The 24538-nt window shown below is 51.2% G+C and overlaps 1 protein-coding gene across 1 annotated transcript in view; it reads left to right on the top strand.

The window, feature by feature from the left end:
- The window catches only part of LOC111145147 (heat shock protein family A (Hsp70) member 12A), a 150566-nt gene that overhangs the window by 111806 nt on the left and 14222 nt on the right, over positions 1-24538 (top strand). Inside the window, exons 3-7 of the mRNA XM_022499835.1 lie at positions 8942-9027; positions 10479-10606; positions 14092-14278; positions 16384-16488; positions 21374-21490. Coding sequence (XP_022355543.1) covers positions 8942-9027; positions 10479-10606; positions 14092-14278; positions 16384-16488; positions 21374-21490 — 623 coding nt within the window. The remainder of the gene's footprint in view (positions 1-8941; positions 9028-10478; positions 10607-14091; positions 14279-16383; positions 16489-21373; positions 21491-24538) is intronic.

Genomic DNA, 24538 nt, shown 5'->3' with positions numbered 1-24538 from the left:
GAAAGCCTGCATCTCATTCCGTGGTGGGAGTGGGGGCAGGTGGCTTCCCAGATTCTCCTCCGTCCTTCTGAAAGTGCCCCTGGGGTGAGCAGATGGGTTGAGAAGGGGAGTCGGGACCAGACAGTCTATCTCACCCGTGGCAGCACCAGCCCTGTTCCCATCGCTAAGAGTTTCTCTGGGGGTTCCATGTGCCAAGTTTCTGTCTGGTCGGTCTTTTTATCCTTGATTAACAAGCCTGGAGAAACACTAGCGAAAGGAGGTGCATTCGCTGACTGCGTGTCTGGTGGCACTCGGCCCCCTGGTGTAGGCACATGGCCTGTTTCACAACAGCAGTTGCTGTTTGATGATGATGGTGATGGTAATGATAATGAATAGCCTCTGTAATTTGCCGAGTGCTTGCCAGGCACCAGGGTTTATAGGTATCATTTCATTCTGTCCTTAGAGCAACCCTATAAAATATATCACCATCATCATGATCCCCTCTGTCCCCCAGTTTCCAGGAGAGAAAACGGAGCCTCTGAGAAATGAAAGTAGCTCACCCAAAGTCATGCACCGGGGAAGTGGCCATGCTGGGATTTTGAACTCAAGCTTTCCTGACCTTGAACTTGTACCTTTCACTTCTGTGTTATCAGCAGCCCCTCCCACACCCTGATCTTTGGGTTGGAAGACTTAAGGCATTCGAAGTGGAGCGTCCTGATGGGCTTCAGAGCCTAAAGAAGGCCGTGCCCCACAGAATTCTGAGCCTGGAGGCTGAGCTAGGCAGCTGGGGCTTGGGAACGCCCTGTGACTGTGCCCTCCTGATTTTCCTCACGCCGTTTGCTCGTCTGTGGAATGGGGATTTATGTTCATATCTCGTAGCTTCATCTGTTTTGAGCAGTGGCACCTGTTGGAGACGTGACATTGGTCATAGTGCAGGCACGCAGGCTCAGAGTTAGAGAACTCGATGCAGCTGGGTGGCATCCTGACAGCGTGGGCTTCTTTCTTAACCTTCTAGGCCTTTCTTTTCTCATCCATGGAATGGGAAGGATGACAACACCTCACGGCCCCCTCACACAGCAGGATTTCGTGAGTTACCCCTGCACAGCGGGGAGCTCGGCATGAAATTCACGTTGGAAGATGGTTGACAGTGATGGTTTTCCTGATAGATTTCTGGGTTTGTACTTTTCTCACAATTTCAGATTAACAATGTGAGGCTGAATAAACTTGTACAAGAGCCCAGAGTCAAAACTGTACATAAATACCTGACCCCAGTAAGGAATGCAACAGATGGTGGGCGGGGCTGTTATTCATTTCAGAGGGTTTCCCATGAATTATGTTCTTTGTTTCAATAAAATGGAGTCCCTGGGAATGTGGATTCCTACTTCACAGAGGGAGAAGTTGTGTCCAGAGAGAGGTGAGCATTCACATCTGTGCATTCTCCAGCTGCCCAGCCTGCCCACGTTCTGCATCATCGTCGGGAGCCGCTTGTTTTCCTTACATCCCTCTATGAGCAACAGCCAAAGAGCCAACTCTGTCTTTGCCCTTCTGTTCCTAAGCTGTCTTGGTTCCGAGGGCCACCCTGCACCCCAAGCTGGTGGCCCTCTCTGCCCCCTCTACTTGCTCTTGTTTTGTTCATTTGAATCATGATCCAGTGTTGGTCCATGAATTGCAATGAGTGGGGTCACGATGTCTCTTAAGTGTCTTTTAAGCTGTGGGAGTCAGTCTCTGGGTCTAATCGGGATGACACGGGAACCTCATTAGAAATGCAAATTTTCAGTGGTCCCAGACCTGTCGGAGTAGAACCTTTGGGGTGGGGTTGGGGCCAGCTGTCTGTTTTAACAAGCATTCTTGGTCATTCTGTTGCAGGAGTCTGAGACCATTTGATATATAGGTTTCCCCTCCTTTCCTGTGTATTTCCTTTGTAACTTACGTCTTGGAGAGACCTGGCACTTGCCCTAGCAGTTCCCCCAGCCTGAGTTTTGCCAGTTGATCCCATGGTGTGGATGACCAAGGTCCTCTTTCCTCCCTGCTGAGGATGAGGGGAAGACTCTGCTCCCTCAAACAGAGGGGACTGACTTTTGGAGGTTACTGCCAAAGTGGGGTGCCCTCCTGGCATAGTATGGGGCGGGAGCAAGCACAGATGTTCCAGGCTCTGGGAAAAGGCTTGCTATGGCCAGGAAAGGGGGCCCATGGAAGGAGGAGAGGCCACAGAGGGAGGTGGGGATGGACTTCCAAGGGTCTGGTGACGGTGGTAGGCTAGACTTCATTTTGCTGGCCGTGGGAATTAAAGGCCCTGACAATGGGGAGGTTGTATGAGACCTTGGTTTGACCAGATGGCTCTGCCTGCAGGAGACCATGACTTGAAGGGAGCAGACCTGGAGCAGGGAGCCCGGGGGATGCTGGGTGGGAGCCCTGGTAAGTGTCAGCAGGATCTGGACCAAAGTCGTGGTGGTGAAGTTGCAGAGGAGGGAGTGAATGTGAGAGATGCGAAGAATCTCTCACAGGAATGACTTGGCTTGAGAATGCAGTAGGACGGGAGGGAGGAGTCTAGGACTCTATCTGGGAGCCATGGTGGTTGCACTGCCCAAAGGGTATGTCTAAGGAGAGAGGCAGGTCTGGGTGCTTTGAGAGCTGGTCACACATTGTTGGAGGCAGGTAACTCAGCACGTGTGTTACCAATATCCTGACTCAGAGGAGTCAATGCCTCAGTTGGGAAAGACCTCTGTGACCCTCCAAATGTGTGCATATTCACTGAATCCAATTTTGGGGGTACATAGAAACATCATCTGTCCATTTACCCGTCCACCCACCCATCCATCTATCCACTCAACTATGCATCCTTTTATCCATCCACTCAAATATCCATCTGTCCATCCACTCAATTCTCTAGCCGCCTACCTGTCCACCCACGCATCTATCCATTCTTTTATCTATCCATCCATCTGTCCATCCATCTATCCATCCTTTCATCTATCCATCCATCTGTCCATCTTTTTATCCATCCTTTCATTATCCATCCGTCTGTCCATGCTCTCCATCCTTTTATCCATCCATCCATCTATCCATCTCTCCATCCTTTTATCTATCCATCCATCCAACTACTCAACATTTATTGAAAGCCTGTGAAAGTTAAGAGCTGAGGAGCCAGAGAGGAAATGAAACATAGCCCTCCTCAGATGACTCCAAGGTCCATGGAACAGAAGCCAGGTGGACAGAAGTATCTCAATACTGTGCGTGGGGTGATCTGGTGGAGCCCCTCCAAATGCTGGGTTCCAGGGGTCAGGGCTGTGAGGTTGCTGGATGTAATTCATGGAGGTTAGTAGGAAGAACTGTTAGTCTAGAAACCCATTTCCTCACCTCCCATAGCAATGTCCCGGGCGCACATGTGCGTGTGGCTCTCCCCCCGCATCCCCCCCCGCCCCACCGCCAAACCATGGTCTGGGGTTGCAGGGACTTGTGGGGCTCCCTGTCTCTCAGGAAATCCAGATGTTCCAGTTTTCCCTCACTGGGGCACCTCATCTCCCGAACCATCCCGGGGGGTAGATAGCTGGAAGATTCTGCCCGGTGTCAGGATGGGCCCAGTGCAGCCCGCCGCTCTCGGCTCTGCATGGTGCTGTGGCTTCTGCCACTATAAATACTCCTTTCCATACTTATTATTTAGCATTTGGAGAGCAGCTATTTTACACTCGGTGTTCTTTGTAACCAGGAGGGTCTTCCAGTTCATGCCAATAAAATTTCCATTTACTCTGGACATCAACTATGGTGATTAAAAAAAAAAAACAACCCATAAATTATTTACTGAAATGGAAGTTCAGCTTACAGTAATAATGCATTAGTTCAGCTAGCCGTGAAGCCTGTTATAGGATAATAAATTTTTTTTATTTTCCTTCTTAAAAGATTTTTGCCCGTAACCTACACATGACCTTGAACTAATCAATTTTCAAAGATGACAGTGCAGGGAGCGCATATAAGGAGAGTGAGAAAGGAAGGAAGAGCTTTTCTAAATAGCCTGATTTTAGGCAATTGTCAGCAAATACCCGTTATCTCACAGCTAGGAGGGGAAAGAAATGAAAATATATATTGCATTTCTTAAATCGTAAGGACCGGGCCTTAAAAATCCTTTTTGAAATCGAGCATTTGTTTGATAGATACATAAATCTGGCAGCTGGAAAGAAGGCCTGTTCGGAAAAGCTGGGGAGTCACCATTGTTGAGACCACCTGTCATGTCACATGAGCCTAGAGCCTTGGGGAAGAGAGTCAGCCCAAGGGTTCTCTCTTCATTTTTAAAAAATGTTTTATTTATGGAGCAAGATCAATTTTATATATATCTGAAAGTCTACAATTTTGCTCACCGCCATTTGCTGACTAATGTCTCCAGCAGAGAAGGACGACAAGCAGGTTCAAGAATTATGGCTAGCTTTGACGTTTCTTATCAAGGCTGTTTTTTATTTTAAGAACATCTGCTTTGATTAAAGGCATTAGAGCCAGGAGCAAATAAAAATGTGTCTGATTTTCACATGTCTGGCATTTTATAACAGGAACCGTGATGAAATCTGTGTCTTAATTCTCACACCCCTAAGGCAAGTGATGAGTATTAACCTAGTATAGTTCGACTAGTTTCTTCTCCATTATCTGGTTTGGGGTTCTAAAAAAAAAATCCTGTGGCAGGAGACTCGTTGGTTGAGTCAGACTCTTATTTATATCCTCTACTTTGCTGCAAAGATATTTTCATACCCCTCTTTGCTGCAAAAATTATTTTAAAAGTGACTTGGTTGAAGAATGTGTTGACATGGGTCCCGGATTGAGTGAACCTAGAAACATCCCCATCAAATTATTTTTGTATTCCCACAAACTAACAACAACAACAAAAAATTGTATAGTAAATACACAAGACAGAAGTGACGTTAAATTATTTGAAACGAATAACAAAGGAGAACTGACAATTGCTTTCTGTGGGTTTACTAGAAAGATTCAGGTGTCTTTCTCTTCAGCTTGACCATCATTCTGTGGCAGATGGTTTGCATTCTTGAAATGATCGGTGTTTTTCTGATTCTGTGACGTGAATTCATCAGCTCCCTCTGTGTTACCGCATTTCGGGGGGACATAGGGCTGGACGTAGAAGACGCTGTGAGTGTCTGTGTAACGTCTATGTAACGTGGCTGGAACGGTGCAGTAGGTGTTTCTTAGAACTCCCAGATCCCTCAGCTCTGCCCTTGACCATACTTACTAGCGGAGTATGTTTCTTTCATCTCTGTTTTGCTATTCTTCTCTCCCTACCTCCACAGACGGGTCTCAATTCTCTTTCCATCAGCTTCCTTTCTGGCCCCCAAGCCTGCACTCTAAAAATCTCTATCCTTGTTGCCTTGTTTGTCCGTCCCCCACGTGCTCAGGCCCTCAGTGTGTCCTTGAACTGAAATATCATGTAGGCGGGCGTTTTCACGGGGCAGGTGTTATTGTATTGGCTTTGATCACGGCCAGTGACAGCTGGTATTTCTTACTGTGGAATGTAACATTACATTAACATTACACTACTGTAATTAACAGTACGTGTAAGGAACATTTACACAAAAGTACCTGTAAGTAACAGTAGTGTAATGGCCAGTGTGGAAGTGGTTGGTAGCCTGGACACACAGTAGGTCCCTTGAGCCTATAGACATTCCATATATCAACTTTTCTCCCTTGTCTGTTATCTCAGATCTGTCAAATAGCCATAGATCAATAGATAATATTCTGTTGACCCCGTTGTGTTTATTCCTGATGACTTACTGTTGAATGAGAGCTCTCCGGATTGGTGGAGATTAGGACACTAGAAACTACCCATACCCTTCTGGGCCTGAAATAGCCTTTTCCATATTCTTTTCCACACAAATTTTTGAGCACCACTTGGATATCCTAAATGGTTAGCTAAAAGAACACAGTTGTCAGTCCTGGCTCTGCGTATTCCTGTGGGGGTTGGTACACCTTAACTGGCAAGTTGTCTTTGATTTGGGATATGCAGAGCTCTAAATGGGGGCATGCATGATATGTTGTTGGATTTCTATGCATCTATAAAAATGTTACTCCTCTATGCAAATCAGTTTTAAGTCATCACGTGGTACAGCTGCATTTTCACTTCTGATGGAGGAAGTACATGAGGGTCAATCACCTCTAGGCCTGGCTCAGTGATCAGCAAGTAATTGGGTTGGGGAGGGGCAGGGAGAACCGAGAAAAGCCTTGGTTCTTGTCCTCACATGTCCTGGAGTCCTCGGGGGGCCCAAGGCATGTGTTCAACGTGTGGCCCAACACATGCTCTTCTGCAATCAGTGGGACGTGCTCTAAGAAGAGCCGAATGATGGGATAATTAGGACCAAGCAGACAGCGGGGTGGATGGTTTGTCTGCAGATAATAGCTTGTTTGCTAATTGCCAACACCAGATTTACTGGGCAATTAGACATTTGGTGTCTTCCAAGACCTTCTGTGCAAATGTGGACACATGGCCGCAGGCCTCACAGGTAGCAGGTGGAAGGAAGGTGGCTCCCACTGCTGGATGGCATCTCTCTGCAGCCTGCCCAAGGGGCCGTGGGCAGGGCAGACTTCTCGCCGACAGGTGGGAAGGACCATCTGGCAGTGCTCCCTAGCAGAGAGGCTGGAGTCCCCCTGCTTTATGGAAGGGGAGTGCCCTTGGCTGGGAGATTAGCGAAGAGGGTGGACTTCAGCAGGCTGGGCCAGGGGCTGGGCTTACGTCTCTGTTCTCTTTTCAAGAGCACCAAGCCATGGGTGCCCCTAGGAATCAGAAATTGCTCTCCCTCTAAGATGAGCAAGTTGAGTTTTTTAAATGCAGATTTTTTATTGTGAAAAAGTATATATGGCACAAAATCTGCACTTTTAACCATTTTTAAGTGTACAAATCAGGGGCGTTAATTGCGTTCACAGTGTTATAAACCATCATCCTCCCTATTTCCAGCAACTGTCCTCACTCAGAATAAAAACTCAGCACTCCCCATTCCTTCCTCCTCCCTCCCAGCCCCTGGTAATGTCTGATCTGCTTTCTGTCTCTCTGACCTTGCCTGTTCTAGATATTTCATGTACATGGAATTATACAAAACTTGTCCTGTTGTGTCCAGCTTATTTTACTTGGCGTAATGTTTTCTAGGTTCCTCCGTGTGATAGTGTGCCCAAGAACTTCTTTCCTTTTTTCAACTGAGTAATATTCCATTGTATGGACACACACATTTTGTTTACTCATCTGTCGATGGAGACTTGGCTTGTGTCTACCTTTTGGATATTATGAATAATATCACAGTGAATGTGCACTTTTAAGTGTCTGTTTGAATCCCTGTTTTCTGTTCTTTTGGGTAGATACCTATGCGTGGAATTCCTGGGTCATATGGTAATTCTACATTTGACTTTTTGAGGAAGCACTAAACCATTTTTCCATAGCAGCTGTACCATTTTGCACTCCCACCAGATATCTACAAGGGTTCCAGTTTCTCCATATTCTTGCCAACATTTGTTACTTCTTTCTTTCCTTTTTATAGCTGCCATCTTAGTGGGTGTGAAGCCTTATCTCATTGTGGTTTTGATTTGCGTTTCTCTGGTAACTAATGACGTTAAACATCTTTCCACGTGCTTATTGGCCATTTGTGTGTCTTCTTTGGAGAAACGACTGGTGAAGTCCCTTGCCGTGCAAGTTGGTTTCGGGCCTCTGTACCAACTCGCTTCTGCGAGTTTCTCCCAGGATTTGGAACTGGATCCTTCCCAGGAGGAGGGAGACCAGATGCCTGCAGGGAGTGGAGGTGGCTGTGCAGATTTGAAGGCTCACATTCACCCTTTCATGATTCATTTCATTTCCTCAGTCCATTTGGCACCTACGGTAATGATGCTCTTTGAGTTCTCACGGAGCAGGAAAAAACAAAAACCAGTAAGTGTGTGGGATTAACCAGAGTGATCTGAGAGCAAAGGCTGATGGAACCACTGCTGTGCTCCCCTAGAAGCAGGCCTTTCTCAGACACCTCACACCCTCTGGGTTTCCTTGACCATCAGTATGTCTGAGCAAATTCCCCAGTTCTTCCCACACAGGAGTAGGCTGTGTACTAGCTGGGCAATGTTTGCAGAGCACCCCAGTGGGCCCTGGCAATCTGTGGGTGCCCAGGGTCACTCACAGTCCATGCTCTGCCGCCCTGCCAGTCCTGGGTGGTGGGCGAGGAGACCAGCGTGGAGCTTCCAGCAGGGACAGTATGACTTCTCCTTGGGTGCTCATTCCCGGAGGAAGGCCACTGGGCCCTGGCAAGGTGTCAGGACAAATGTCAGTGCCTGCATAATGGCGAGGCCAGCAGCAGGGCCATCATCATAATGATGTCTGGGCGGCTTGGCTGTTGCCTCTTCTCTGGTTTGACCTCATGTGTGTTGTGGGGCCCCGGGCGCAGGGTCCGGGGACACTAGCCTGCCTGACTTTCTGCCGTGGTTTCTCTTAACCGGATGCCAGAGCCGGCAGGATCACTGAAGAGGGATGAGTCCCCACGTTGTGATGCGGCCTCCTGCTAGAGGAGGGGAGGAGCGGATGTGTCCACTAAGCAAGGAAGTTCTTTCTGGACGCTGCACGCCTGTCCTATATTCCTGTAATGGGGCTTCTTGATCTCTGGGGTAAGGCAAGGAACCTGGAACCTCATCCCAAAAAAGGCATCCAAACATTTACTCAGGTTTATCTGGTCCATGGTGGGGCACAGGTGAGGTTCTGGCTCTTGAGAGAGCGCAAGCCTGGAATAAGGCCATGTGGGGGTTGGGCAGAGTCTCCGCCAAGCAGGCACTGGGGGGGACTTGGTGAGAGGCCTGGTGGTCACGGGGAGAGGAAGAACGTTTCATCTGGTTCTAAATACTGAACACAAGGGAGTACCCGAACAGACAGACCAAGCTTGTGCTGGGGTTTGGCTTCCCGAGGCTCAGGCCACACCACTTCTAAGGAGGCCTTTGTCTTTCCTTTCAGAAACAGCCCCCACGTCTGCATATTCATCTCCAGCCCGGAGTCTGGGGGACACAGGGATAACGCCGCTGTCCCCTTCCCATATCGTGGTAAGAGATGTGTATCTATGTGCAGGGCTGTGTGCTGACGATCTTTGCTTTCTGGATCTGCTCTCACAATCCAGGCTGCTGGGCAGCCGCTCGCCTTTGTGGGTGGGGAGTGCCTGGTCCCGGGGACTGGCCATGTGAGCCCACCAAGCCCTTCCCCGCCGTGGGCCTGGAAAGGCTTTCTGGGGTGTGGCTGGTGCTTCTGGGGCTTTTGGCCTGCGTGCATTAGCAGGAAGGGTGGGAGTACCCCTTGAGATCGAGGGCCCAGAGACGGTGAGGCATCCTTTCAGAAGCGAGCCGCCAGCTCTGGCGGGAGCATCAGTGAAAAGCAGTCTAGTCCACGAGTCTGTGGCTGGGCTGGCTTCTACGTTGGCCGGCCCAGGGAGAAGACCTAGTTGGGCAGGGGACTGCAGACTGGGCTTTGCTGCCACCCGACCCCTCACTGAAAAGGCAGATTTTTGTGGGGCAGCTGTTCAAGGGACTTCCACGTAGCCGACCAGAGAAAATTGCCCTGGGAGGGGTCACTTTGCCAGAGGCACCGCTAGGCGGGGGCACCAGCTTGCCCTGGTTTTCCTGTAACTGTCTGGTGTCATCTCCCTCAGTGTCCTGGAACTCCCTCCGTCCTGGGAACCCTGGGAGGCTGGCCTCCTATGGCCCGTCCTCACACTGCGGCTTTCCAGACAGCACTCTGAGGGGCCCCCATAAGAGCTTCAGGGTCACCTTGGGGTGTGTGGGGAGGGGGGACTGTGAGACGAGAGGCCAGATGGGTGGGGCTCTCACCCCCTTCTCTAAGCAGTACATGTCAAGCCCAACATCTATGGGTTTATAACGTGAAGTTCTGGGGATATAAAAAAAAGTCTACACTGCATTAAAAAAAAGAAGGTTTGGAAACCTGGAATGGCCTGATCCACTCACTTGACATTGAGGAAAGGCTGTGTCCCCTGAGGGGATGCGACTTGCCAGGATCACATGGCCAGGGTCCCTGGCACGCAAAGCCTTCCTCCCACACACAACACGCCTGAGCAGATGGAGTGGTCACTAGAGATGTGGCAAGGCCACAGCTGGCAGAGCATTCTGGGCCGTGTCTACGCGGGAATTCGGGGGAGGGGGCCGTGAGGGAAAGGTTGTGTCACTCAGGGAACAACTGGGCTTCCAGACTGGATGGACTTTCCATAATTAGTCAAGTTTACAAGCAATTGATAAAGGGGCTGATGGGCAGGCTGTGGGCAGGTGTCTTCACCCTGGCCGCCCGGGCCTCTGCTCAGGGGGCACCTCCATTTTTTCCTGGAGCCCCTTGGGTGGGGGCTGAGGTTGGCCCACTCTCTCTGTAGGGCTCACTTTGTGGCACACTTGAGCCAGGATTCTGTCTGTAGTGGGTGCACACCTGGGCAGAGTGGAAGGCCAGGCTCGGCCACCCCCGCCCACCCCTCATGCTTTACCCCAAACGTCCGCAGAATGATGCTGACCCAAATGTCTCGGAGCAGCAGACCTTTCTGGTGGTGGTGGCCATTGACTTCGGAACCACGTCCAGCGGCTACGCCTACAGTTTCACCAAGGAGCCAGAATGTATCCACGTGATGAGGTGAGTGCTGTGGGTAGGGAGGGCGGTGTGGGGGTGCCATCACCGCACCTGTGGAGACTTGGAGGCGGGCCCTGGGGGAGGGGAGGGGGATTTGCCTAAGAAGCAGGTGAATGACATTTTGTAGGCGGGTCCTGGATTCTGGCCCAGCACCGCCCCAAACCCCCTGCGCCCCTGAGCCCGCTCTCATCTCTGGACTCCAGGTTTCTGGTCTGGAAAAGCATTAGTTTAATTCTGACTCAGTGGGTCTAGGGAAGGGCCTAGATGGCGTGTTTGAAACCTGACCCGGGTTATTCCAGCACGCAGCCCGGGGAAGGGGTGCTGACTTGTAGGCAGTTTGCGATGATGGAGGAGATCCCAGGCGTCTGCTCGGCCACACACTGTGCGACCTTGCGCAGTTGCTGGACCTTCTAAACCTGTTTCCTCATCTGTGAAATGGGGGTAATGTCAGTGTCTGTCTCACAGAGTGTGTGTGCATGTGAAATGAGATTTCCTTCAAGCTTAATACACAGTAAAATGTAAATAGGGAAGGTGCTAGTCCTTAAATGATAGTAACCAGAAAGCAGAGTGGGGGGAATTTCAGCCAGGTCAACCTATAGGGTCACTGGAGTAGCCTGGGGTCTCTTAGGACACACTGTGTGCTCAGTACATCGCTGGCCTCCTCCGCCTCGCCCCGCCATGCACACAGCCGCCTAGAACACCCTCTTGTCCTCCCCATCCACACGTGATGGACTGTCTGTGAGGATGCTGGTCTGTTCTGGTGCCCACACAGGCTCCTCCAGTCTGGTGCATGGCTCTCCTGCAGAGTCTGGGGCCCCTCAAGCTTTGGGGGTCAGGGCTTTATCTCCCTGATTTTCCAAATCCAAGGATGGCTCTGAAGATACCCTGTGATCAGCTTTGGAACTCATTTAACTGGCAATTGAAGAATTAGTGATAGCTCCCAGATTAAGATCTTATGCATTTTTGTAGTGTGCTGCTTAAAATAGAAGTCATAATAAAAGTGACCCCCAACCCCAATCTTGGTTGGGTTGTCCTAAGAGGCTCCAGACACCTGTTGTGTTGTATTATCAGGAAATAATGAAAAGCCAGTTCTAGTAGAGAACCCCGATGATAGCAGAGCCCTCTTCCTTAGTCGTCACCAGGGTTCTGCCTCTGGGCAGCGAGGCACCTGCTGTGATGTCTTCTCTGCCGTCCCCGGAAATGGAAACCCGGAAGGGAGACGAGCATGCTCTCAAAAGCTAGAGTCAGTGTTTATCAGCCTCTACATAGTTGTTTTAAGAAATGTTATTTTGAAGGGATAGTCTTGCAGTGAAAATTGAAAAAAAGAAGAAGAAGAAGAAGAAGAAATAACATTGCATTTGCTAGGGGGGAGCGGGGGGAGATCCCCATAGTATCAGCAGTGCTCAGACCTCTCGAGACATCCTCTCCATTCTTGTAGAGATTTTGGAGGGAGGCCCTACCTGAATTTTATTTCAACCAGAGCACTTAACCTTGACACAGACTGACACAATTATGGTGGAGAAAGTTCAATTTTTTTTTTATTTTAATAGGAATGAAGTAATAAAAGTTGGAAGGGGAAAAAACTCTGGAGGTTTATTGCCTCGTGAAAATGTCAGTGGTTGATGGTAACAGAAAGTCTGTTTGTGAGCGGTCGTGTGGGGAGCGCCTGGGTGCCTGGCGACTGGGGTGGGGAGGAACCCAGGGTCTAGGTGCGCTCATCATGGGGACCTTGGCTCCCTGGGGAGAAGCCTGCACCTCGATGGAGCTTTGACAGGGGAAGCTGCCAGGGGATGATTCCAGACCCAGCTGCATGGTCGAGCCAGGTTGGCTGTCCACCTGGGTTGTGACAGTCCCCCCGAAGCCTAACGATGCCATATCGGGAGCAGGTGCCAGTCCTGCCAGGCGCTCTGCCACCTTCCTGGCCGGCCAGAGAAAGAGGCCTGCTTCCTCTAGGATACTGTGTTTGCACCAGAGGCTCCTGTGGTTCTACGGTTCATGGCAACACAAGGTTGGGGGAGGGCAGCTGCAGAGTCAGGACCTGGGAGAGAAGTGAGCATCCTGGCCGCCTTGGCAGCCGTGGCTTCTCCTGCCTTCTAGAGGGGGAAGGGAAGGCACCGAATCACCTGCCTTCTCCACTCTTCCTATTCTTTGTCTTTCTACCTAAGAGAAGAAAGAAGCTTCTCTGGGGCCCCACCTACACCCTGCCCTACCTTACACTCTCATCAGCTCCAGGACAGACTCCCATCGTCTCTGCCTGCCTCTCTGTACCCCCCTCTCTCCTCTTCTGGCGTCTCTTCAGTATCCAGCCTTGCAGGATGTAGTCCCTTCCCCCCTCACAGTTCCCATCAGGGCTCTCCTGCCTCCTTGTTACCATGGCTGTCACCCAATAGGGAGGCACCAAGTCTGTCTTCTTCTGGATCTCTCCTGTGGACACCAGGCTTGCATCTCTAGCCCCCTCCGGGGAGTTCAATGCCAGCAGGTTCACCTGGAGTCCCTTGTTCCCTGTGGCCTCCTTGGTTAGGACTCCAGGTTTCCAGGAAGAGGGCTTTCTCCTTTGGCTCCCACGTGGGGGCTTCTGGTACCTCTCCTCCTACTCACACCATGGCCACGTGGCTCAGTTCTGTCTCAGGACGGCTCGTCCACCTCCACCCCTTTCTTTTACCCTCTTTGAGCCTCCTCGCCTCCGCTCCCAGACAAGGCCTGAGACTCCTGCTCAGTCTCCCGTCTAGTTCAGCGTGCTCTGGTCACCCACAGCTCTGATTCTGCCATGCCCCTGCCCTCTAACCTTTAGATTTTCTCACACTTCCCTTTTATACGCTCCATTTCCACCCTGCCCAGTCACTTAGCAACCCCGCACAGGCCCCATGTTCTCCTACCTCTGGGCAGCCCGCAGTGCCCTCCCCTCCTTCAAGAGCCCGGCAGCTCTCTGTCAGTCCTTTGAGTCTCTCCTGAGCCCTGCATTCCTCCCCTCGCCCTACCATCCGGCACCTCTGCCTTCTCTGACCCCTAGGGTATATCCTGGGTCCCTCGTTCCCCTGTGGTAAGGCAGGCACTTGTGCATTGGTTTATACCCTACCTTGTTTTAGAGAGGACACAAGCTGACTATACATTTGTTTTGAGGGCTTGCAAGTTAAAAAAACAGACCCACCCCCCAAAAAAGACATAACATCCTAGACAGAGACCTAAAGTTTTCATGTCTGGGTCGCCAGCACTGGCAAACAGTAGGTGCTCAGTAAATGCTGAGTGGACGATCAAAGCAGACCTTCTCCTGAGGAAGACCCTGGTGCTTGCCCCTTTCCTCTTTCTTTCTGACTGAAGTCGTGTCTCTGATCACCCCTCAACCAACGGAATCAGAGCGTGCCTGTGTCGCAGCTCCCGTGAGCTCCCACACCTGTGAGAATCGTGCACACGGTAGGTATTCTCACCAGTGGGCCTGAACTGCGATTCTGAAGGAAGGTCCCATAACCTCTGCCTTTCCTTGGTGTCAGGCGATGGGAAGGGGGTGACCCCGGGGTGTCCAACCAGAAGACTCCGACCACCATCTTGTTGACTCCCGAGAGGAAGTTCCACAGCTTCGGGTATGCCGCCAGGGACTTCTACCACGACCTGGATCCCAACGAGGCCAAGCAGTGGCTGTACCTGGAGAAGTTCAAGATGAAGCTGCATACCACTGGGGTAAGCAAGCCTCTCCCCGGCCCCCATGTCCTCTGCACTGGAGAGCCAACCTTCCCTCCGGCCCCGAGGTCTTCCCAATCCAGGAAACCCTCAGGTCTCACCCGAGCAGAAACTAACATCCATTTACCTTGATTTTGGAAACAACCTGGAGCACAAAACACTTTTGCAGAATACATGGCACTTTCTGATACACACACGGGTGGAGGGATATTCAGAATGTTTAACAGCGTGTGTGCTTTGGCAACTGATCGGTCAGGGCGGACACCTGCTGGTGTCCACCATCTCCTCGGGGGCCGGGAGTTCCCTCCGCAGTTGCTGGGTTGTTGGGAAACCCCGGGGTCCTGTAGGTGTGCCTCAGGGGCTGAGGGCATTTGGGGGACCCAGGGCAGAGGTGATTAGCTAACAAGTTTAGAAGTAAACATCTGTTTGGGGAAACAGGTCGCCTAGGAAACAGGTGCCTAATGCATTGGTGGCTCAGCTCGCCAAGCGGCTCTGTTCCCAGCATGCCGGTGTCCTATAAGCTGTCCTCATCCTCGAGGCCCTCCGCCAAGCTTCATGGAAAAGTTTGGACCACAGGATAGGGTTTTTTCAGTTTGAGCATTGTATCCCACAGATTTTCCTTAATTCTTGGTATTTAGAGATTCAGGGTGGCGATGGTGTTTAGGACCACGGACGCTGGGACCACACGGCCTGGATTTAAATCCTGCCTCTGATACTCGCAAGATACTTAATCCCAGTGACTTAACGTTTCTGGGCCCTCTGTGAAATAGAGACCCTGACAGGGCCTTCTTCACAGGGATGGTGGAAGGATTAAAGGAATCAAGCTACCTAAAGCTCTTCAAGCCGTGCTGGTACCGAGAAAGTTCCAGCCGGTTGCTGGCTCCCATTGTGATTGCTTTCGTTTGTCTGCGTGTTTGCAGGTACAAACACACGTTAAGGGACACCCACCAGCCAGCACCCTTCCTCCAAGGCTCTGGGCGCATCGGCGTGGCTCTGTCTCTGTGAAGCAGACAGGCTTCTGCTGGAAATGCCTCCTTCCCGTTTCACCTGATGGGAGTCGCTGCCGAACAGCGCTATGGCTTCCTGGTGGTCGGCCCCCTTTCTGAGCCTGCGAGTTGCCTCCCCAACTCGGGGTGTCTTTGTTGAGCAGCAGGGGTGGGGTTGCTGGTTGGGAAGAGGAGCTCGTGCCGATGGGTCAGAACAGCGGACAGGCTCCGCAAGGCTGGTTCAGTCTCTTTGTCCCCTTCACGCTCTAAAGGCAAAGCCTCCTTACCCGTCTGGACCAACCTGGGGGCTGGTTTTTGTTTTTCCCTCTGGTAGGAGCAGCCTCTGGTAGTGCGGAGCCTCTGGCAGGAGCAGCTTCTGGTAGTAAGGAGGCTCTGGGTTTGGGCTGCCTTGGGGGCCTCCTCCTGATGATCGCCCCACTGTCTGCCCATTGCCACGCTGTGAGCACTTTTCTGGTCGTTTTTGAATGACCCCAGTGCGGCCAGCGTCTCCCAGCCGGGCTGCTTTGACTTCTGGTGGAGAAGGCAGGCGGCGGTGCTGCACTCCCAAGAGGATTAAGCACAAACCTTAAAATAGGAGCTCTTCTGTTTGGGCGACTTGGTTGCAGCTCATGGGCAGTGAAAGCTTCCTGTCTGCTCAGCGTCACGGACGTCGGCAAGTTGGCGGGATGCTTGAGGCCTCTGTGAGGGGGGCTCCTGAGGTGACTGTGAGTGTCCGAGGGTGGAAATAGTGTGTCATAGTGTGTCAGCTGTATCAGCAGTGGTGCCTGCTGCCTTTCTCTCCTCCTGGGCTCTGTCATCTCCCTGAAACCTCTGCTTCGTGAGGATCCAGGGGAGACAGAATGAGAGGGAAGGAGGAAGGGAGGGAGAAGTGCGAGGTAGGGGCTAAAGGGAACAGCCGGGGCCCCCGCCACAGGAAGGGGGTGATGCTGCCAGGACCGTTACTGGGGGAGAGCAGGGGACACACTGTCCTAGTCTACCAAATATCAGGAAACAGAAGTATGGCTTGCTGACTTTCCCAGACCTCCAGGTAGGAGTTCCCGAAGCCACAAGGCGCGTCTCTGCTCCCCCGTCTTACTGTTCCTTCGTCTCCCCCACTAGGACCTCAACATGGATACAGACCTAACGGCAGCAAACGGCAAGAAAGTCCAAGCCCTTGAAATCTTTGCGTACGCCCTGCAGTACTTCAGGGAGCAGGCGCTGAAGGTAGGGCACGTGCCAGGGCCCTGTGGCAGGGGGAGGCACCCCCGCCGGTCAGGGGAGCGGACACGACCTCGAGGGAGGAAATGACCTCGAGGGAGGAAACGGAGAATTTCCATTCAGAAAACAGGATGCACCCTCGTGCCCCTGCTGGCGGGAATGGGAAATAGGGCAGCTGCTGTAGAGAAATCTGGCAGTTTCTCAAAGGTTAAATATAGAGCTACCACATGACCCAGTGATTCTGCTCCTCAGTATATAGCCAAGAGAAAGGAAAAATGCGTATTTCCACAAAAATCTGTCTGTGAGTGTTTACAGCAGCAGCATTTGTTAGAACTAAAAAGGTGAGACAACACGAATGTCCATCGGTGGATGGAAGGGTCCCTAAGTGGGTCTTTCTGTACAAGGGAATATTAGCCATAGACAAGAATGAATCACGGACGTCCGCAACCACAGGAAGAAACGTTGACAACATTACGCTGAGTGAAAGAAGCCAGTCAATTCTCTATGATTCCATTCATAAGAAATGTCCAGAGCAGGTGAATCCCCGGATACAGGAGGTAGATTGGCAAGTGCCACAGGCTGAGGGACGGGACAGGAGTGACTCTAATAGGAATGGGGCTTCTCTTTGGGGTGACGGGATTAGAGAGTGTGATGGTTGCACAACCTTCTGAATGCATGAAAACCCACTGAACTGTACACTGGGAAAAGGAGAATTTTATGGTATATGAATTATATCTCAGGAGACACGTGTGGCAGCTGGTGGGTCTCGGGTGAGGTGCTTGATTTCTCCAATACCCACGTTCCTACCTGGAAGAGTGGGGCAGGTTGTGTACCTCGTGGGTTGCTGGATATTAAACCAGGCACGAGACACCTCCCTCGGGGCGGGGCACAGTAGGCTCTTGGCAAGGGGTTGCTGCCATCCCTCCTCCCTGTCCTCCCAGACCCCAGGGGAGAAGCTGGTGCCTGAGTGAGCACTTGGACGATTATTGCAAAGTCTGTGCGGTGAGGCCCGGATGGGGAGGGATTGGCTAACTTCTAGGTGGCTACAGCTGGCCACTCGGTGTCTCTGACTGTGGGCATGGTGACGAGCAGGTGGGAGTCAGATGGGTAAAGAGCCTCGTGTTCTGAGCTCCATCCAGAAAGAATTGGGAACTGTAGAAACATTTGGCATTATGGGATCACTAGAAGAAATTTAGTGAACTCTAAAAATAGAATAGAGTTCTAGAAATAGGGCCTGAGGGAAACAGACGTGAGAATGTAATCCTGCTTTCATCCATTCAAGCACCTGCTTCTTCTTTTTTGAGTACTTTTTGTGTACCCGATCCTGGACAGGTTCTGGCAGCATTGTAGTAAACAGAGTATGAAGGAGTCTGTGGTCATGTAGTCAGCGGATTGGTGTTGTGAGGGGGTCACTGTGGCTGTTCGGGGTTTGGTGAAGGCAGAGGTTCTGCCCAACGGGCGGTAAGCAGGGAAGGCTCCCTGGAGAAGGTGCATCAGGGGCCCCTCAGCGGCAGCAGCTGGAACGGTGCGTGTTTCGGGCTGGTGGAGTGGCGCAGGAAGAGCGCAGGGGAAAAAAACACAGCAGACAGCTCTGGAAAGCAAACAGTCTGGGATGAGAGAAGGCAAGGCTGCGGGGTCCAGTGGGAACAGCAAGCTTGGGTCGAGATCTTGCAAAGCCTCGAAGGCCAAGCTAACGAACTACTTGGGTTATGGGGAGCCATGCCAGGATTTCTAATAGCGGAATACCATGGCCACAGAGACAGAGTTTGAGGGAGGGAGACCGCAGCATCCCCACGGCCTGCAGGGTGGAGGAAAGCCCTATGGAAGCAGTGGACTCAGATCCTGAAGCAGGTGCGTCTGAGGGCTCTGAGACTTGGAGAGTGGGGAGTCATGTGGGGAACGTGGAAACCAAGAAGAAAGAGGGGGCCAGGGCAGAGGGAACAAGTAGATTCTGGGAAATAATTCTTCCACCAGAAGAGGGGAGAGGGGAGAGGATAGAAGGAAGGAGTAGGAGGGAGACGAAGTTAGTGAGGAGAGCCTCATCGTCCCAGGCAGCAGCAAAGGGGACCAGGAGGTACGGAGATGTGGACCTCTGCCGGCCCGGAGAGCAGGGATCTCAGAGGGATGGGCTCGGCGCCCGGTAGGCCAGACAGCCAATGAAGGACCCTCTACCTACAGTGCCTGTGGCCACCCGGAGACAGGTGAGGGAGCAAGGGAGGCCGATGACTCGGGGGCCCTTTGGATTAGGAGGAGGAGACATGGGGACCTGGGGAAAATTTAGGACCCAAGAAAGTTGTGACACTGGCTTGTGTTTCTGGTTGATGAAGGGGGAAAGAGTGAACAGCCCATCTCAGAAGGGGAGGGGAGAGAGGAAGGGGGCAGAGGTCCAGCAGGGGTGCAGGAGGGGGTGTGGTTTCGAACATGTCAGCTCAGCTGAAAACTGCAGGAACCTGCTCGCACTTTCTCCCAGCAGGGAACATGCTATAAAGAAATTCCATGAAGAAAAGCTTTTTGAGGAGATTTGTAGGAGCCGGGCCCTTCACGAGAGGGTGGTCTGGTGTTTGAAGGACACACAGATTCAGAGGAGGGGACAGTTGCACATTGGACCAGGATGAACAAGATAGAGTGTCTACTGAAGCAGCGTATCTTGGGCATCACAGGCGAGAAGCAGGCTCGTTGTTCACAAAGGAAAGCAAGTGAAAAGTGCAACATAATGGGAAGTTTAATTAATGGCAGGGTCCTTTCCCTTCTAAGCTGTACTAAATCCACTGGCGAACAAACAGCTTATTTATTTACTTATTTATTTAAAAGATTTTTATTTATTTATTTGATGGACAGAGATCACAAGTAGACAGAGAGGCAGAGAGAGGGAGGAAGCAGGCTCCCTGCCAAGCAGAGAGCCCAATGTGGGGCTCGAACCCAGGACCCTGAGATCATAACCTGAGCTGAAGGCAGAGGCTTTAACCCACTGAGCCACCCAGGTGGCCCTCACGTTCTTTTTTTTTTTTTTTTTAAAGATTTTATTTATTTATTTGAGAGAGAGACAGTGAGAGAGAGCATGAGTGAGGAGAAGGGCAGAGAGAGAAGCAGACTCCCCGTGGAGCAGGGAGCCCAATGCGGGACTCGATCCTGGGACTCCGGGATCATGACCTGGGCCGAAAGCAGTTGTCCAACCAACTGAGCCACCCAGGCGTCCCCCTCACGTTCTTTTAAATGTCACATATATTAGGGATAATAATGTTCAGAACATCTTATCTTTCCTTATTTTTTCTGGCTTAATTCACTGAGCCACCCAGGTGCCCCCAAATGTCTTATTTAAACAACCGTCCCTATGGCCAGGGAAGCCCATCGTTCACCTTTTGAGCCTTTTCCTGTTTAAAGAATTTAAAATAGCCTGGATGGCACTTGGCGGTGTGCCTAGAACCTTCCCAACATGTGTCACCGCTCACCTGCCTTTTAAGTCCAGTGCAGACCCGCAAGGAAATAAAACACGATTAAAGACAAAACAAAACCCACTTTTTCACTTGGGCTTCATGCAGAGATGTTTTGTTTTGAAAAAAAAATTTACTAGACATACTTAACACTGCTGAGCTGTAGGTTTAAAAAAATGTTCACGTGGTCGATTTTATGTTATGGGTTACTGTCACAATTAGAAATGAAAAAAAAAAAGGGCAAAAAAAAAAGTTTACTGACTGATCATAGAGGGAGTTAATTCTGCGACACGATGGCTCCAACCCAAGGTATCTACTGAAACAGAGGAAATGAGATACCTATCAGAAGAAACAAATCCGCAGCCTATTAATCTTCTGAAACCTGTCCCCAGAACCGACTCAGACGCAGACGCGTGTTGGTGCGAGTTTAGGTTTGATTTCAGATTTGTGTGGTGCGTGTGGCGACCAGAGGGGAGTGGTAGGAAGGAACAAGCTTTATCAGAGGCCTTCTCGGGTGAGCTTCTCCTATGTGTTCTCAATCTCCCCAGAAACACAGAGCATTAGTTCTGTTCTCCCCATTTTACAGATGGGAATACTGAGTCTGAGAATTATTCTAGAGTCGTGTCTTGTCTGCATGGACTTGGAGTGAACCTCTGGTGCTTCTGCCCCTCCCCGTTATCCGGTGTGGTTTAACTTGAACCAAAAGCTAAGAGCAGCACGGTTCTTGCTTAGTCGTTCATATCCCTCCCGTCCTGCAAGGAGGACTCCTCTGAGGTGCTGGCCGTGCCATAAGGCAGGGGACAGGGACGACTCGGACAACAACTGCCACCAGGTGTTATGCAGAGCTGTGAGCCAGGCCCTGTTCTAGATACAAACCACATGTGACAATTTAGTGAAGACCTTGGTCTTGAGAGTTAAGATATCCCTGGGTCTGGTCCAAATCTTGGCTCTGTCACTGTAGCTGTGCAGCCGTCAGAAGGTACTGCGCGTAGCTAGGACTCAGGCTCCCATCTGTAGGAAAGGTGCGCCGTTATCATCCCTTCCTAGTGAGACCCTGGGACTCATGGAGATGAGGTATGCAAAGTGCTAGATGAGGTTGTCACAGAGTAAGCTCCCAGTAAATGTAGCTCTCAGAAAGTTATTACCCCTCCCAACAACAGTGTGAGCTAGGTATTATTATCCCCATTGTGCAGATGAGGAAACTGAGGCCTGGGAGCCTATCATGTATCCTGTCACATGACTCAGAAGTAGCCAAAGGCCTGTGACCTGCTTGCCTCCTAGTAGAGCTCCCAGCTTGCGGAATATTCGGGAGGCAGACCCTTGCTCCCTGACACTGGTACGTTCAGCAGGCTGTAGGGTAGATGGCCCAAGAGTTCATGGCCAGGAAGCCTGGAATTCTCCGTGAAGCTGTGGAGGACCAGCTGTGTCCACTTGACCTGCTGCATTTCCCTTGGCTATAGGAGCTGAGTGACCAGGCGGGGTCGGAGTTCGAGAACTCTGATGTCAGATGGGTCATCACGGTGCCTGCCATTTGGAAGCAGCCGGCCAAGCAGTTCATGAGACAAGCTGCCTATCAGGTGAGTGAGGGGATGGGGCAGGTGGCAGCCCAGGATGCCCATGGGGGTGACTGTCACCTCACTCAGGTGTCCCCAGCCCTCATAGGCCTCCCTGGGAGGCAGTGAGGGGTCTCCCACGGGCCAGGGGACATGAAACCTTCCTCTTGGGGGAGGAGAGAGGGTTTGGCCTACTGGGGTTGGGCCCACAAGGGCTGGGCCGGGCTCGATTTTCTTTCTGGCTTTATATATCCTATCCTGTAGATTCCCCAGAGCTTGGATTTCAAACTGGGGTACAGAGACATTTCTCCATGAGTGAACGGAACCTCAGGAAAAGGCTTGGGCAATAATAATGTTTGAAGAAGAAAGGAACAAAGAGAAAGCCGATGGCCTTGCACCAAGCACATCAGCTTGGTGTGGAGGTTGAGATCCGCACATGTGTACAGCTGGGACAGGAGGGAAATAGGCTGGTCTGTACGTTTCACCTCGTGAGCAACACGGGAGCACACACGGTCAGGGGTGGTGAGGCCACCAGACCTGCGTGGTGCAGACACCTGGAGGGGCAGTGGCATGGCCAAGGAATGTGTCAGTCAGTGTGGCGCCATGGATAGAACATTCTAGTGCCAAAGGCCAGCCCATCCCTCTTGGGCGCTGGGGGCATCCCTGGTACCGCGAACCGTCATGGCCGCCAAGCCTCACACTGTCCGCAGGCCACATGTGCCACGACGGGGCTTCCCCGAGGGTTTGACTTCATGGCAAGAATGGCCAGCTGTGCTGACCTGCTGTTCTGACCCCCGGGTCCGAGATGGCTCCCCCAGGCTAAAGAAAGCCAACCGTGGGGCCTTGGTCCACTCCATGCAATGAGAGTCCATTTCCAGAGCCTTCAACCTGAGCTGGGCTGCGGCAAGTCACCAACGTAATAGATGTTCCCTTGCGCCCTCCCCACCCCGCTCCCAGGGGACATGTCTCTGATGTTGAGTTTGTAGCCATAGGTATCAATTTCCTTTCAAAACACCCACCGGAGCAACCCTGAGCACCGAATGCAACAAAATGGCCTTGGGTACCTTGGTGTCATGAATTGTACTCACCGCTTGGAGCTTCACTCCAGGTGACAGGCAGAGTTCCAGGGAGAGCATGTCCCTGCCCACCCCCCACCTCCTCCTCCCTACTTCCCCTCTTCCCTTCTCTGCCGCAGGCTCTCCTCTGCGCTCCCCTTCAGCGTGAGAATCTGGCTCAGTCGAGTGTCTGCCAAAAATAGATTTTTGTTTTTATAGGGATGAAGGAAGAGGGTAAGTTCCAGAAAGAGGCAACTTCTTTAAAAAGTAAGAAACCCAAATGTAGTTTCGCTGTCCTCAGAAGCCCGGGGCACCCTGGAGCTTGTCCACAGTGTCGGCCTTCAGGCAGCACCCCCAAAGACGGGACACCGGGACATGGCTGTCTACGAAGACACGGCCAGTGTTCTGAGTCTGTATGGGAAGGAGACTCAGGATTCATTGCTTTCACTCTTGTTTTCCCACAGGAAAACTACAGCAACAAACATGTGACCCGGAAAAGGGTCAGTTCTTATTTTTAGCCTGAAACAGAAAGAGGTGCAGGGACTGGGAGATTTGTCAGGGCTGCTGGAGCCTTGGGCAGGCTCTTCCAAGGACTGCCTCTTGGAGCAGTGGGGCCTGGCGGGGAGGCGCCTCATACTTCGGGTGAGGAGGAAACCAGGCAGATGGGGGTGTGTGCCCTCCGGGGTTTGGCAAAACCAAAATGGCACCTCAGAGGGGTGAATGTAACCAGCATTTATGGATGTGGGGGCTTCTCTTTCTGAACCCCAGAGATGACTCTGCAGACTGGCCCATCCTTCAGATGCTGGGCAACTTCTGATGGGTACAGACTTTGTGCAGCTTAATTTTTGGCTCTTTGTAATTCTGATTTGATAATTGTGTCCAGTTTAGTCACCGAATGGCTTTCAAGATGGCAGGGGCCATTCAGTCATTCTTTGTTTACTCATTCATTTATTCATACTCATTCGTTACTCATGCATGTACTCATGTGTACTCATTCATTTATTCACTAAACAGACCCATACCGGGAGACTTCTGGGTGCTGGGACATGGATGGTGCTGGATTCGTATCCTGTGTAACCTGTGTAAGTCTCAGGTTGCTCACAGCTGAGTGGTTCACTGCAGCCTTTGTACTTCAGGGAGAGTGGCAGAGGGAGTTATGGGGCACAACTGCTTTGCCAACTAGCCTGTGGTATCTTTTAGCTTGTCCTCTGGAAGAGTCCCCATGACAAAATGGAAATGAAGCACAGCCAAAATTAGCATCTCTCTAGTTCTCTCTCCTCATCCTCCATTTAATTATACAGAAGAGAAATGTGTACCTCTGATAGTTAATTTTATGTGTAAACTTGACTGGGCCAAGGGGTACTGATATATCTGGTGAAACATCACTCCAAGTATTTGCTGTGAGGGTATTTTTGAATGAGATTAACATTTAAATTGACCGACTAAGTAAAGCAGATTGCCCTCCCTAAGGTAGGTGGGCCTCATCCAATCAGTTGAGGGCCTGACTGGAACAAAAGGCTGAAACTCACTAGAATAAGAGGAAATTCCTCCTGCCTGCCTGCCTCTAAACTGGAACATTGTTTTTCTCCTCCCTTTGGCCTCAAACTGAAACATTAGCTCTTCCCGGGTCTTGAGGCTGCCAGCAAGGGAATGATACCATAAGCTCTCATGGTTCCCCAGCTTGCCAACTGTAGATCTTGGGACTTGTCAGTCTCCATATGGTGTGAACCAATTCTTTACAGTAGATCTCTTTCTGTGTTTACATATGTCTTACTGGTTCTGTCTCTCTGGAAAATGCTAATACAGAACCTGAGCACAAAACCATAGTTCTTGGGTCAACCAGCTTCTGAGATCTGAGGATACCCACCATCCCTTGCCCCCAAAGTGCTGTCCATCAACCTGGCTTCAGGAGGAAGAGCTGGAAGGATGAGGTAGGATGGAACTCCATCAGGGCAGCTGGGAAACTGGTCACATCTCCCCTGCTTGCATGCAGGAAATGGAATCCTTTCTTCAGGCT

The sequence above is a fragment of the Enhydra lutris genome, unplaced genomic scaffold, assembly GCF_002288905.1.
Source record: "Enhydra lutris kenyoni isolate GAN:26980312 unplaced genomic scaffold, ASM228890v2 scaffoldscaffold12, whole genome shotgun sequence".
NCBI classification, from domain to species: Eukaryota; Metazoa; Chordata; class Mammalia; order Carnivora; family Mustelidae; genus Enhydra; species Enhydra lutris.
Note: the sequence above shows the minus strand (reverse complement) of the source record. Positions and strands in the feature narration are given on the sequence as shown.